General features: G+C 49.7%; 1 protein-coding gene across 2 annotated transcripts in view; it reads right to left on the bottom strand.

Moving 5' to 3' along the window:
• MED23 (mediator complex subunit 23) overlaps nt 1–14,426 on the bottom strand; it is a 226,605-nt gene that overhangs the window by 195,213 nt on the left and 16,966 nt on the right. For both annotated transcript variants that reach the window (XM_075339880.1, XM_075339881.1), the window contains exons 3-4: nt 8,755–8,842; nt 7,055–7,179 (exon numbers count right to left, since the gene is read on the bottom strand). In XM_075339880.1, coding sequence (XP_075195995.1) covers nt 7,055–7,179; nt 8,755–8,842 — 213 coding nt within the window. The remainder of the gene's footprint in view (nt 1–7,054; nt 7,180–8,754; nt 8,843–14,426) is intronic.

The raw sequence follows: 14,426 nt of genomic DNA, 5'->3' as shown, positions 1-14,426 counted from the left end.
GGAGCGCCTACTGAGAGAGGTGCTCTACTGCCGTTTGCAGAATTTTCCTACCCAGATTTGCCTCAGTTGAAACCTGGGTATGGACTCTGTAATGCTTTGAAAACGTATGTAGGCTAGACCAGGTCGCAGCCTTACACACCTGTTCCACTGAAGCCTGATGCCGAATGGCCCACGAAGCGCCAACTGCTCGCGTGGAATGAGCCCGCAGCTCACTAGGAATGGGCTTGAGTTGCAGGCGGTAGACTTCCTGGATCGCAGAGGGAATCCAGCGAGCCAGAGTCGCCTTTGAAGCTGCCTGTCCCTTCTTAGGCCCCTCAGGAATGACGAACAAAGAGTCCGTTTTCCTAAAGGGGGCTGTCCTGGATATGTAATATCTGAGAGCTCTGACTAGGTCTAACGAATGCAGAGACCTTTCCACCCTATGAACTGGGTGTGGGCAAAAGGAAGGCAGAACAATGTCCTCGTTCAAATGAACCACCTTGTCCTGGTGAAAGATCAGGAAAGGCTTGCGGCAAGAGTGCTGCTAGCTCCGAAACCCGTCTGATGGACGTAATTGCCACCAGGAATGTTACCTTCCAGGACAGAAGAGCAAGGGAGGATTTCTTGAGGGGTTCAAAGGGAGACCTCTGGAGACCGTCCAGAACGAGGTTGAGGTCCCATGGGTCCAGCGGCCGTTTGTACGGGGGATCTAGATGGAAAACGCCCTGGAGGAAGGTCTTGACTTGCGGTTTTTGAGTCAGGCGGCATTGGTAGAAGATTGAGAGCGCTGAGACCTGCCCTTTAAAGGGAACTGAGAGCCAACCTCGCTTGCAAGCCAGACTGTAGAAAGTCGAGAATCCTGGGGATGGCCAGAGGCATAGGCTGGACGTTAGTTTCCCTGCCCCATGAAAGGAAGATTTTCCACGTACGGTGGTAAATGCGGGATGAAGCAGGCTTTCGGGCGCTGATCATGGTGGAAATAACCGCGGGAGAGAATCCCGCTCTTGTTAATATCCAGGTCTCAATGGCCATGCCGTCAGCTTCAGGGCTCTGGAGTTCTGATGGGAAATGGGCCCTTGGGTCAGCAAGTCTGGGATGTCTGGAAGGCGCCACGGTGAGTCTGTGAGCATTTGTACTAATTCGGCGTACCAGGCGCGCCTGGGCCAGTCCGGTGCTATCAGTATCACCGGGACTCCCTCTGCCTTGATATTCCTGATCACCCGCGGAAGCAGGGGTAGAGGTGGAAATATGTAAGGCAGGCGGAAGTGGAGCCAGGAGCAGACTAGAGCATCCGCGCCGATGGACTGCGGGTCGCGTGACCTGGCTATGAAATCGGGTACATTTGCCTTCAACCTTGAGGCCATTAGGTCCACGTCTGGTGTGCCCCAGCGAGTGCAGATGTGTAGAAACACATCTGGGTGGAGAGACCATTCTCCGGCAGCCAGGCCTTGGCGACTCAGAAAGTCTGCTGCCCAGTTCTCTACCCCCGGTATGTGTACCGCTGATATCACTGATCCCGTCGATTCGGCCCAGCTGAGGATCTTGTGGACCTCGAGATAAGCCGCTTTGCTGCGGGTGCCCCCCTGCCGATTGATATAGGCTACAGCTGTCGCATTGTCCGATTGGACTCGAATCTGACGACCCGCTAGCAGAGGGCAGAACGCTCTGAGCGCGAGGAAGATTGCGCGGAGTTCCAGGGTGTTTATGGGTAGGAAAGACTCCTGGGGCGTCCAACGTCCTTGAGCAGTGTGGTGCCGGTACACTGCTCCCCAGCCTAGGAGGCTGGCGTCCGTGGTCAGGACCAGCCAGTTCACTGGGAGAAAGGATCTCCCCTTTCGATAGGGATGAGGACCGAAGCCACCAGCGGAGTGCGTACCTGACTGAAGGCGTCAGGTGACGATGTCTGTCCAAGGAGAAGGGGCTCTTTTCCCAGGCCGCTAGAAGGGCTAGCTGCAGTGGGCGGAGGTGCAGTTGAGCAAAGGGTACTGCTTCCATAGCCGCCACCATCCTGCCGAGCACTTTTATGCTGAATCGAATGGAGCGAGATGAAGGATGTAGAAGGCAGCGTACCGCTCGTTGAAGAGCGATCGCCTTGTACTGAGGGAGAAGGATCAAGCCCCGACGGGTGTCCAGGGACATGTCCAGGAAGGTGATGGATCGTGATGGAACCGGGGATGATTTGTCCAGATTCACTAGCCAGCCTAAGCGGGATAGGGTGTCCACAGTGATCTGTACGCTGGTTGAGCAGTCGCGGAAGGAGGGGGCCTTGATGAGGAGGTCGTCCAAGTAAGGGAGAACGACCACTGCCCTGGCGTGAAGGACGCTCATGGCGACCCGCCATGACTTTGGTGAAGACCCTTGGTGCGGTGGCAAGGCCGAAGGGTAGAGCTACGAATTGAAAGTGGGAGTCCTGAATTGCAAAGCGGAGGAACTTTTGGTGATCTGGGGCGATGGGTATGTGCAGGTACGCGTCCTTGATGTCTATGGATGCGAAAAATTCCCCTTCGACCATGGATGCAATAATGGACCTTAGGGACTCCATTCTGAATCTCCGTACGTGCACATGTTTGTTTAGGTGTTTGAGGTCCAGGATGGGTCGAACTGACCCATCCTTTTTGGGGACCACAAAAGAGGTTGAAATAAAAACCCCCGAACTTCTCGTCGTCTGGGACAGGTATTATCACTCCTGCTGCTTGGAGCGAGTGGATTGCTGAGAAAAAAAGCTTCGTGTCGTTTTCGAGTCTTTGGGGGGTTTAAGAGAAAGAACAGACTCGGGGGTCGGGTCCGAAATTCTATGTGGTAACCGGAAGACACAAGGTCTCGCACCCATTTGTCGTCTGAGGCGGCAGCCCCGATGTGGTGAAAGAGCAGCAGTCGACCTCCTACAATGAGTGTGTCTTCCGGGGCGCTGAAGGAGTCATGAGGAGGGAAAACGTCGTAGCCGAGTCTCCCTAGTCATGGACTGTTTCGGTCTAGGCTGCCATGACGAAGTAGGCTTCTGGGAGAGCTGAGAAGGTCGGTCCCTGCGTAGTCAGCGGCTGGTGGCGTGGACAGCACGGGGTGTCGACCAACCAAATGAGTTCCGAAAGGAGCAGAACGAGGACTGTGGACGTCTGGGGAAGGACGTCCTGGACGTCAGCTGGGGGAGGAAGGTACTCTTTCCTCCCGTTGCGTCAGAAATGAGCTTGTCCAGACATTCGGCAAACAATCGGTCTGGAAAAAAGGGAAGGCCCGTGAGAGACTTCTTGGAAGCAGAGTCCGCTCGCCATTGTCGGAGCCAGAAAGCTCTACGGATGGCTATGGTATTTGAGGCGGCAAACGCAGGTAGCAGCGTCCATGGAGGCCTGAATGAGGTACTCCGCCGCAGCAGCAATTTGAGCTGTTACCTCTGTGAAGGTATGAGTGAACTGGGATTCCTCAAGCGAAGTGTTAAGGGAGTCTGCCCAGACCGAGATCGCCTTTGCGACCCACACAGAGGCAAAGGAGGGCGAGAGGGAGGAACCCGCAGCCTCAAAAGCAGAGCGGGTGAGGTGCTCCACCTGTCTGTCTGTCGGGTCCTTGATGGCAGAACCATCGGGTAAAGACAGGAGCGTCTTTGTGGTAAGGCCGGAGACCGGGAGGTCGACCGAGGGCGGATCGGCCCAGCCCTTAGGGGCAGGTGAGGCAAAAGGGTACCGGGACTCCATGAGTTTTCGGTTACCGAAGCGCCTGTCAGGCTTCTCCCTTTGCTTTGTGAGTATATCCTGAAACTCAGGGTGATCAGCGAAAACCTTTTGGGGTTTCCTTGCCCTCTTAAAGGAGACCGCATGGTCAGTGGTTGTGGATGGGGGATCCTCCACATGCAGAGTTTGGTTGATTGCTGCTATTCGGGAGTCTATTGCAGTTTGATCATCTTGGGAGGCTGAAACCAACTCCTGGTACAAACAGCATTCTCCCTCCTCCAGCTCTTCAGAAGCTGTGGAGCGTGTGGGAGAGCCTGCCCTGTGTGCTCCCGAGGGAGAGCCCGCTGGAGACACCCGGCCATGTGCTCTTTTCCTGATCCCTGCAACCGGTGAAGCATGTGACCGGATTACCTCAGAAGGATCCTCCATAGGGGTATCCTCAGGCTGCGTTCTGTCCAGGGACCCAGAAGGGTGTGGAGGAAGACATTGCATAGCCAGCACCAGGTTCTATGACAGTTTTTCCATGGATTGGGACAGAAACTGTGCCCATTCGGGTGGGCTGGGAGCCCTAGGCTCTGGGCTGACTGTTGCGGCGGTGGTGGCAGGGGGGTCTTGGAGGGCTATAGGGGCACAGGACTCACAGAGAGAAGAGGTGTGTTTACGTGGTAGCTCAACGTGGCAGGCAGTGCAGGCTAAATAATAGACTATGTGAGCCTTAGCCCTCTTAGTGCCTTTTGAATTCTGCATGTTCCTGATTGGAGTATGCTAGGAGGGGGAGCAATGCTCAGCAGAGCTACAGTGAGCAGCACCTAACCAGAATCAGCCGATGGCTGGAGATCTTCCCACGCTTTCTTGGGGGGGGAGGGGCTTAGCGCTAAAAGAGCGCGAAGAAGTAGTCAGTGTGCCCCCCCCCCCCGCTGTGTGTAGTAAAAAACGGCGGGAAAGGAGCTTTCTGATAGTTTTCCTCCCTCTCCCTCTAGTAACCACCAGTGACAGGCTGTGTGCTGATCAGCCGGCTTTTCTGCTAGATCAAATAAACAGAGCAGATAATAAACAGCCTGAGTCCCTGAGCTCTGTGATTCTCTAGCCACCCCCTCCCCCCTGCCACTGGGAAATTATCTGTGCAGGAGTTTGCAAACAGGAGGGACTTCCCCCCTCCTCCAGCCAGCAAGCTAGGGAAAAGTTAACACTGTGTGTTCAGGATTTCTGGGGCTCTCTTCCTTGCATTAGCCAGCGACTTTCTCATAATAAATACTGTATATTCAGCCCTGGGAGCCTTCCTGCACAGCCTTTTCTCCCTTTGTCTGGGAAACCAGTCAGGGGGGATCTCACCTTAAACACTGCTTCAATCCAGGCAGTGACAATAGCAGAGTCAGCTTGCTGTATCCGGTCACAACGGTGCCATATTCAACTCAGAGCCTGCAAAGAGGGGCTGAGGAATTGATGTCATATTCAACTCAGCCTGCAAAGAGGGGCTGAGGAATTGTGCCTCTGCCCTGGACTTTGGAAAATCGGTGTCTATGGAACCCGTCGTCCAGCCCAGGATCCAGCGTCGCGGGAGGGGGTACGTGTAGGCAACACTTCACGTTCCCGCCCGTTGATGGTAGTGGGAGATCGGTCCCAAAAGGAAACCGTCGCCCTCAAAAAATAACAAACCTTGAAAGGAAGTGCTTCCTATAGACAATAAGCTAAAACTGAGACTGCCTGGCCCGGCCAGGGGGTGTATACTGCAGAGGAGGAGCTATGCTTTTGCATCTACTTAGTGTCCTCCTATGGATAGGCAGCATAACACCCATGGTCCTGTGTCCCCCAATGAGGTGTCAGAGAAAACTGATGTATCTATGTGATGCCTCAGGTCAGTGCGAGTTTGTAGACACCAAACATGTATAGGTTTACTTGTGTCAAAGGGGTTAAAAAAAATTCCCAAGCTTGTCCAAAAAAAGTGGCGCACGTTTTGCACCATTTTCCAAAACCCGTAGAGTTCTCATTTTTTGGGATCTATGGCTCAATGATGGCTTATTTTTTGCGTCTCGACCTGACGTTTTTAACGGTACCATTTTTGTGCGGATGCTACGTTTTGATCGCCTGTTATTGCATTTTGCGCAAAATTTGCGGTGACCAAAAAAACGTAATTTTGGCGCTTGGAATTTTTTTGCTCCTACGCCATTTACTGATCGAATTAATTGATTTTATATTTTGATAGATCGGGCATTTCTGAACGCGGCTATACCAAATATGTGTACATTTTTTATTTTTAACCCTTTAATTTTCAATGGGGTGAAAGGGGGGTGATTTGAACTTTTAGGGGTTTTTTATTTTTTTTAATTTTTTAAAACTTTTTTTTTTTTAATTTTACTAGTCCCCCTATTTACTAGTCCCCCTAGGGGCCTATAGCGATCAGCAATCCGATCGCTCTGCCGTATCTGCAGATCTCAGCTACACAGCTGAGAACTGCAGATTTGGTGCTTTACTTTCAATGCCGGCTGTATTCCGGCATTGAGAGGAAGTGAGTCACGTTAGCTACAGGTGTCATCACATGACCCTGTGCTACCATGGCAACCACCGAAATTCACGTGATCATGTCACGTGACTTCCGGTGGGGGCGGGGTAAGTGAGTGTCATGACGGCGCGCATATACATATCGCTGCCAGATTTTGGCAGCGAGATGTAAGAGGTTAATAGCCGCGGGTGGAAGCGATTCCACCCGCGGCTAGCAGGCACACATGTCAGCTGTTGAAAACAGCTGATATGTGCGTGGATCGCCGCCGCTTGCTCACGGCAGGGGGCGGGGATTAACGGCACACGATCCATGATGTACCCAGTACGTCATGGGTCGTTAAGGGGTTAAACAAAACACACCTTATTACCATCACTGTTGAAGACTCGATTTCCGAAAGTGTTTCATCCCACTGGATCTAGAAAACTATTGTAAACATATTACGAAGTCGGCAAATTTTTTTGTACATCATGAACATGAAATTGTGCAAAAAAGTTGCGACTTTTGGCATTTTCATCCCAGATTCCAGCAGCTCCAGCACAATGAAAGAAGCTGTGGCAAGGCGTGGTGATGTCGGTGCATCATCATACGCGGCAGACTGAAGCAACATTTCTGGCAAGGCACACGCCACGGATAATATACACAGAATTCATTAGGGGCCATGCTTCTCTAAATGAATTGGTCACATTTTATACCTGCACACCCCTTAAGATTGGGGTGCAAAACGCCAGTTTTAACAAATCAGAAAGTAAGAGAGCTTTGTGGTGGTCAGAATTAATAGATGGAATAGAGGTTAGATCTGAATCCAATGAATGATTGACCAAATCAAAAAGGTAAGCACAGCAATGCATTCTTGTTATAATTACCCAAGAACTAAAAGTTTCCAAGAAATTTTTTATTAAAATCGGTAACATACCTTGGAGGTAGGACAGAGGTTTCCACAGCCATGGCCAGACAGTCATACAAGAAGGAGATCCTTTTTGGGCTATGCTGCCCATGTATGAACCTTACAATCCATTGGACGCATTGCTCATGGGAATCCTGGAGTAAAATCACATCATATAATGAGATAATGATGGGTATATTACCAATGTTAGCTTTGACGGCAAAACTTACAAAGAACATGACACATAAGTAAAAATTAGAAGTATTAAAAGGGGTTAGTTGTCCCCTACTGGAAACCCGTTTTTAAATGAAGTAGTCCCTCCTGCATAATAAAAAAAAAAAAAATAAAAAAAAAAAGTGCTTTATTTTCCAAAGGGGTACCACATCATTCAACCCCTTCACGACCGGCCGATTTTGCGATTCCAGGGTTTTTTTTCCTGCCATTCTTCTTCCGAGAGACATAACTTTTAATTTTTCAGTCAATATGGTCAAGTGAGAGCTCATGTTTTGCGGAACAAGCTGCACTTTTAAATGAAACTATGATTTTTACCACAGTGTACTGGAAAGCGGAAAAAAATAAATAATCGCAAAAAGAAAAAGTGCAATTGCATGATTGTTTTTGAGATATTTTATACACTGTGTTCCCTATGTGGTAAAACTGATGTGTCAGTATGATGCCTGAGGTTGGTGCGAGTTCTTCAACCCCCAAACATGTGTAGGTTTACTTTTATCTAATGGGTTAAAAAAAAAAAAGTAGAGTTCTCATTTTTCGGGATCTATGGCTCAGTGACAACTTATTTTTTGCCTCTCGAGCTGACATTTTTAACGGTACCTTGTTTTGGGCAGATGCTACGTTTTAATCACCTGTTATTGCATTTAGCGCAAAATTTGTGGCGACCAAAAAAAACCGTAATTTTGGAGTTTGGAATTTTTTTGACGCTACGCCGTTTACCGATCAGGTTAATTATTTTATATTTTCATAGATCGGGCATTTTTGAACGCGGTGATAACAAATGTGGGTATATTTTTTATTTTTTTAACCTTTTCATGTTCAATTGGGCGAAAGGGGGGTGATTTGAACTTTTAGGTTTTTTTTTTTTAAAAAAAACAAACCTAAAGTTAAACTTTTTTTTTCTTATTTTACTATGTCCCCTAGGGGACTATAATGATCAGCAGTCTGATCGCTCATTCAGATCTCCCGATCAGACCAGCACAGCTCAGACCGGGATAAATGATCATCTCTTGTAACAAGTAGCACTTGGCTGTTTCTTACAGGACTTGAGTCATGTAAGCACAGGAGTCATCACATGACCCTGTGCTACCACGACAACCACCGAATCCACATGATCACGTCATGTGGCTTCCGGTATCGGCGTGTGAGTAAAGTTATAGCGCGATTGCTATTATAATGGCGCTGTCACATATTTAAGGGGTTAAAAGGCACGGATGGATAGCAATTCTGCTCATGCCTACCAGGCACACATGTCCGTTGTATAAAATCAGCTAGGATGAGTGATGATCGCCGCAGGCTGCTTGGAGCAGCCCACGGGAATTAACACTATGCCTCTAGACGTAACTTTACTGCCTGCAGTCATTAAGGGGTTAAAGGGAGGTTTTCCAGGTAGTAGTCACCATTAAAAACTTTGCCAGTTAGATTGATAAGTTGATTTTTAAGTGATTTCGCTCTCCTCCACAATGAACTCTTTCCAGACAAATACAAACACTTCATACCTGAGGAAGGTCACTCCAGAACTGCCTAAACGCGCCAAGGCAGCTGATCAGCTTTGTCTTTTCATCTTCTGGTGTGTCCATAAACATACTGCAGAAACAGGAACGCTTGTTAAACACTACAAAGAAGCCTACACCCAAATCACATGTAGAGTATTTGATGATTTTCAGTATAAATTCGGGGGGGGTTGCTTCCTTTTCTTTTACAAATGAAAATCAGATTAAGATAATAATCACAGTGAAAATCTGTAACAAAAGCACAATACAGTAACCATACATGGAGTTTACAATACCTCCAAACAAATTTGTTAACAGAGCTTTTCCATGTTCTACAAATACCAACTAAACTCAGTAGACCCAACTGGCTTCTGGCCTTTCAGGGAGACAATTACTTTCGGTGAAAATAGCACAATTCTTCCCATGAAATCTGTCAAATGGATGTCTGGACAGCATGCTATGGGGGGGGGGGTTACATTTATCCAAAATTCCAGCCTATTCTGTTCCAGTGTAGCATTGAAACAGCAGGAGGAAAACTTTAAAGAATGGACTCCATAGTATGCCTGTGGGGTCTGTGCACTACTTTGCCTGCAGGGTCCGTTCAAGAAGTTGTCCAGTTACCAAAACTGATTTTTTTTTTTTTTTCTGATAAATCTTGCTAATATGTGCCCCTCAACACATCTATTATGTTTTTTCAGCACAATTCCCTTTTATTGTGCACTAGCAGCACATGCTCATTGCTGGCTCCAGCTCTGATGGGGTTAATCTCTCCTCTGACTTCCTGTGTTCAGTTCCTACAAGTCCCAGAATTCTTTGTGGCTCTAGGGCGGTGTCTAGCTTATCTAACACACCCACTGTGTGTAACACCCCCACTCTCCTCTCCACCCAAAGCCTCCGACCTGCCTCTTCCCTGTGTGGATGCACTGAGAGCAATCACACAGAGACAGCAGCAGCTCCCAGCTCTGCACAGCCAGGGGAAGAAAGTGTGAGAGTGTGTGTGTGTGTGTGTGTGTGTGTGTGTGTGTGTGTGAGAGGGAGAGAGCGAGAGAGAGAGGGAGAGAGCGAGAGAGAGAGCGAGAGAGCGAGAGAGAGAGCGAGAGAGCGAGAGAGAGAGCGAGAGAGCGAGAGAGAGAGCGAGAGAGAGAGCGAGAGAGCGAGAGAGAGAGCGAGAGAGAGAGCGAGAGCGAGAGCGAGAGCGAGAGAGAGAGCGAGAGCGAGAGAGAGAGCGAGAGCGAGAGCGAGAGAGAGAGCGAGAGAGAGAGCGAGAGAGAGAGCGAGAGAGAGAGCGAGAGAGAGAGCGAGAGAGAGAGCGAGAGAGAGAGCGAGAGAGAGAGCGAGAGAGAGAGAGCGAGAGAGAGAGAGCGAGAGAGAGAGAGCGAGAGAGAGAGAGCGAGAGAGAGAGAGCGAGAGAGAGAGAGCGAGAGAGAGAGAGCGAGAGAGAGAGAGCGAGAGAGAGAGAGCGAGAGAGAGAGCGAGAGAGAGAGCGAGAGAGAGAGTGTGTGTGTGTGTACGTGTGTGTGTACGTGTGTGTGTACGTGTGTGTGTACGTGTGTGTGTACGTGTGTGTGTACGTGTGTGTGTACGTGTGTGTGTACGTGTGTGTGTACGTGTGTGTGTGTGTGTGTGTGTGTGTGTGTGTGTGTGTGTGTGTGTGTGTGTGTGTGTGTGTGTACAGAAATTATGATTATTAGCCGGCGCAACATGTGAAAAAAGTAATTGGGGAAAAAAAAGTGACGGGGTGATGAGATTGCTTTTTTTCCCTCTTGCCTAGTCTGTGTGTCGTCCGTATCATCCGCAAACCGCATATGACCGGATCCTGTGAATTAAATGTGCAGCGCATGCAACCGTTATTTTACCGGATCCTTCTGCAGCGGGACACAGAATTTATCGGCCGGCGCTGGAGTCAGCTGACTCCTGATCTCACAGCCCGCACACGCTGCAATGGCTGCAGGTGGGCTCATTCACATGACCGTTCCATTTGTCCTGGTCAGTTCCTGTTTTTTTGGGGCCCCACAGACAGGACCATCTTTTTAATGTCTTTTGTGTAGGATCAGATGGCACACGGTAGCACTTCCATGTGCATCCGATCCTACAAAAAAAAACACATCGGATGCCGTATGTCCGCTCCGTTATTATGGAACATGTTCTATTCTGTTCCGTAATAACGAACCGTGACTCAATACAAGTCAATGGGTCCACAAAATTCACAGAAGCAACGCGGAAACACTTCCGTGTGACTTCCGTCGGGTGCCCGTGCAGTCAGTGTCCCGCTCCAGCCCCAGCCCCGCGGCTGCCCACTCAGCAGTGTCAGCTGCGGCCTGCACTGCAGTGTCAGCAGCCACGGGGATGACAAGCGCTACCGTCAGGAGGTTAGTAAGTTCATTACCTACAGTGATGAAGTCCTCCCCTCCTGACGTCAGCGGTCGTCACTGCCTTCTATGCCCGCCGCTTGTCACATCACCTCTAGCTGTCGACCCGAGACTGTGACTAGTGGTAACGTCACGGGCCACTCGCGATACTTGGTTTGTGAAGGCGGCGGTCATTGAACTCGGTGACAGTGCTGCTGTCAGGAGTTCAGCGATCATCGCAGGTAATATGCCTCGCTAACCTCCTGATAGCAGCACTCGTCATGCCCTGCAGTGACCTGGGCTGAGCTATTGATGTTAGCTCAGGTCACTGCACGGCTCTCCCAGCAAATAGGGAACATTCTGTTCTTCATTGACTGGGACATTGACTATGGTATGGATCATCGTGGGACCCCCTTGTATTACACCAGACCTGGATTTGTTTTTCTTTCTAATAAATTGGTGAAAGAGGGAATGTGTTGGGGAGTGTTTTTTCAAATAAAAATGTGTTTGTTGTCTATTTTTTTTTTTTTTTATTACTGCCTGGGTTGGTGATGTCGGTTTTCTGATACACGCCTGACATCACTAACTCCAGGGCTTGATGCCAGGTGACATTACACATCTGGTAGTAACCCCATATATTACCCCGTTTGCCACCGCACCAGGGCAACGGGATGAGCTGGGAAAAGCACCAGGACTGGCGCATCTAATGATGCGCTACTTCTGGGGCGGCTGCAGCCTGCTATTTTTAGGCTGGGGAGTGTCCAATAATGGTGAACCTCCCTAGTCTGAGAATACCAGACCACAGCTGTCTGCTTTACCTTGGCTGGTGATCCAATTTCGGGGGACCCCGTGTTTTTTGTTTTAAATTATTTATTTAATTTAAAATAACAGCATGGGGTGCCCTCTGTTTTGGATTACCAGCCAAGGTGAAGCTGCCAGCTGTGGTTTGCAGGCTGCAGCAGTTTGCTTTACCCTAGCTGGCTACAAAAGATAGGGGGACCGCATGTCATTTTTTTTAATTATTTAGTTTTGGCTAAATACAAGACTAAGCACCTTAATGCCACATGAAAGTCACAAAAGGGTGCCAGCTTAGAATATGCATGGGGGTGGGACATTATATATGTCTTTTTCATCTATCTATCCAGCCTTCTATTCATTCATTCATTCATTCATTCATCTCTCTAGGCTGGGGCCACACGGGGATTACTGCGATCCCCTCGCATTACACTCGGCTCACGCTCAGTACAGCAGAGCTGAGTGTCATGCATGTGTCCCTGCGACTGAGGTCCGACTGTGCGAGCAGACCTCAGCTGCGAGGGGCGGTCCAGCACTCGAGGGGTGGGCCAGCACTGAGGGGTGGGGGGGATTTCTCTCCCTCTCTCCTCCGTAGTCCACCGATGTACCACAAGTGCAGTGCGATTTTTCTCTCACCCCATACACTTGAATGGGTAAAAGAGAGAGTCTTGCATTACAGTCGCAGCATGCTGCTATTGTTTTCTCGGTCCAATTAGGGCTGAGAAAATAATCAATCACTCATGTGCGCTAACACACAGGCTAATATTGGTCCGAGTGGAATGCGATGTTTTATCGCACTCCACTCGCACTATTTTTCTCGCCGTGTGGCTTAGACCTTACTTGTTCTGTGTCCCTCTGCATCCATCACAGCGTGTGCAGGCTGGAGTTCAGCTGAGTTCAGATCAGCTGACTCCAGTGCTGGACTGAACTCAGGTGACCTCACAGCCCGTACACGCTGCGATGGATGCAGGGGGACACAGAACAAGTAATCGGCCGACACTGGAGTCATCTGATTACTTGGGATGAATGAGCAGTAAAACGCTCTGGTGCTCGATGGGCGAAGCGAAGCCCATGCCGATTTTTTTTTTAAAAAAATTCAAAAAAAAAAAAAAAAAAAAAAAAAAAAAAATCACATTGTGGGCTCCCGCTGCATTTTCTATTGCTAAGGGTAACCAAAGCAGCTACTGGCTGCTAGCCCCCGCTGCTTGGTGTTACTTTCACTGGCAATAGAAATCCAGGGAAGCATTTTTTTTTTTTTTTAAAGGTTTTTCCCTGAAAACTTTTTTAAGAAAATGACGCGGGCTTCGCCATCTTTTTGTATGCTAGCCAGGTACAGAAGGCAGCTACGGGCTGCCCCCAACCCCCAGCTGCCTAGTTGTACCCGGCTGGGAACCAAAAATATAGAGAAGCCCTTTTTTCATTTCATGAAATAATTAAAAAAAAAAAAAAAAATGATGTGGGCTTCGCCGAATTTTTGAGTCCAGCCAGGTACAACTAGGCAGCTGGGGATTGGAATCCGCAGTGCAGGGTGCCCAAACTTTCTGGGCCCCCCACTGCGAATTGCAGTCCACAGCTGCCCCAGAAAATGGCGCTTTCATAGAAGCGCCATCTTCAGGCGCTGTATCCAACTCTCCCAGTGGCCCTGGTGGCAGGTGGCACGCTGGGTAATAAGGGGTTAATACCAGCTATGTTTTACCAGCTGGTATAAAGCCCGAGATTCTTAATGTCAGGCCAAGTTTGACCTGCCCATTAAGAATCTCCAACAAATGGTTTAAAAAAAAAAAAAACACACATCACACAGAGAAAAATACTTTATTAGAAATAAATACACAGACACAGTAGGGACTCCATGTTTATTACTCCCTCTCACCCCTCCACGATGGAGAGATTTCTGTACTGACCATGCCAGGAGCGAGCGGGGGGGGGGAGGAAAAGAGAGCGAGGGGGGGGGGAGGAAAAGAGTGAGGGGGGGAGGAAAAAAGCGAGGGGGGGGGAAGGAAAAGAGAGCGAGGGGGGGGGGAAGAAAAGAGAGCGAGGGGGGGAAGAAAAGAGCGAGGGGGGGAAGAAAAGAGCGAGGGGGGGAAGAAAAGAGCGAGGGGGGGGAAGAAAAGAGCGAGGGGGGGAAGAAAAGAGCGAGGGGGGGAAGAAAAGAGCGAGGGGGGGGGAGAAAAGAGCGAGGGGGGGGGAGAAAAGAGCGAGGGGGGGGAAGGAAAAGAGGGGGGGGAAAGGAGCGAGGGGGGTGGAGAAGAGAGAGGGGGGGGGAGAAGAGAGGGGAGGAAAAGAGGGAGGGGGGGGAGGAAAAAAGCGAGGGGGGGAAGGAAAAGAGAGCGAGGGGGGGGGAAAGAAAAGAGAGCGAGGGGGGGGGGGAAGAAAAGAGCGAGGGGGGGGAGAAAAGAGCGAGGGGGGGGGAAGAAAAGAGCGAGGGGGGGGAAGAAAAGAGCGAGGGGGGGGAAGAAAAGAGAGCGAGGGGGGGAAGAAAAGAGCGAGGGGGGGGAAGAAAAGAGCGAGGGGGGGGAAGAAAAGAGCGAGGGGGGG

Source organism: Anomaloglossus baeobatrachus, chromosome 3 (genome assembly GCF_048569485.1).
Source record: "Anomaloglossus baeobatrachus isolate aAnoBae1 chromosome 3, aAnoBae1.hap1, whole genome shotgun sequence".
Lineage (NCBI taxonomy): Eukaryota > Metazoa > Chordata > Amphibia > Anura > Aromobatidae > Anomaloglossus > Anomaloglossus baeobatrachus.
Note: the sequence above shows the minus strand (reverse complement) of the source record. Positions and strands in the feature narration are given on the sequence as shown.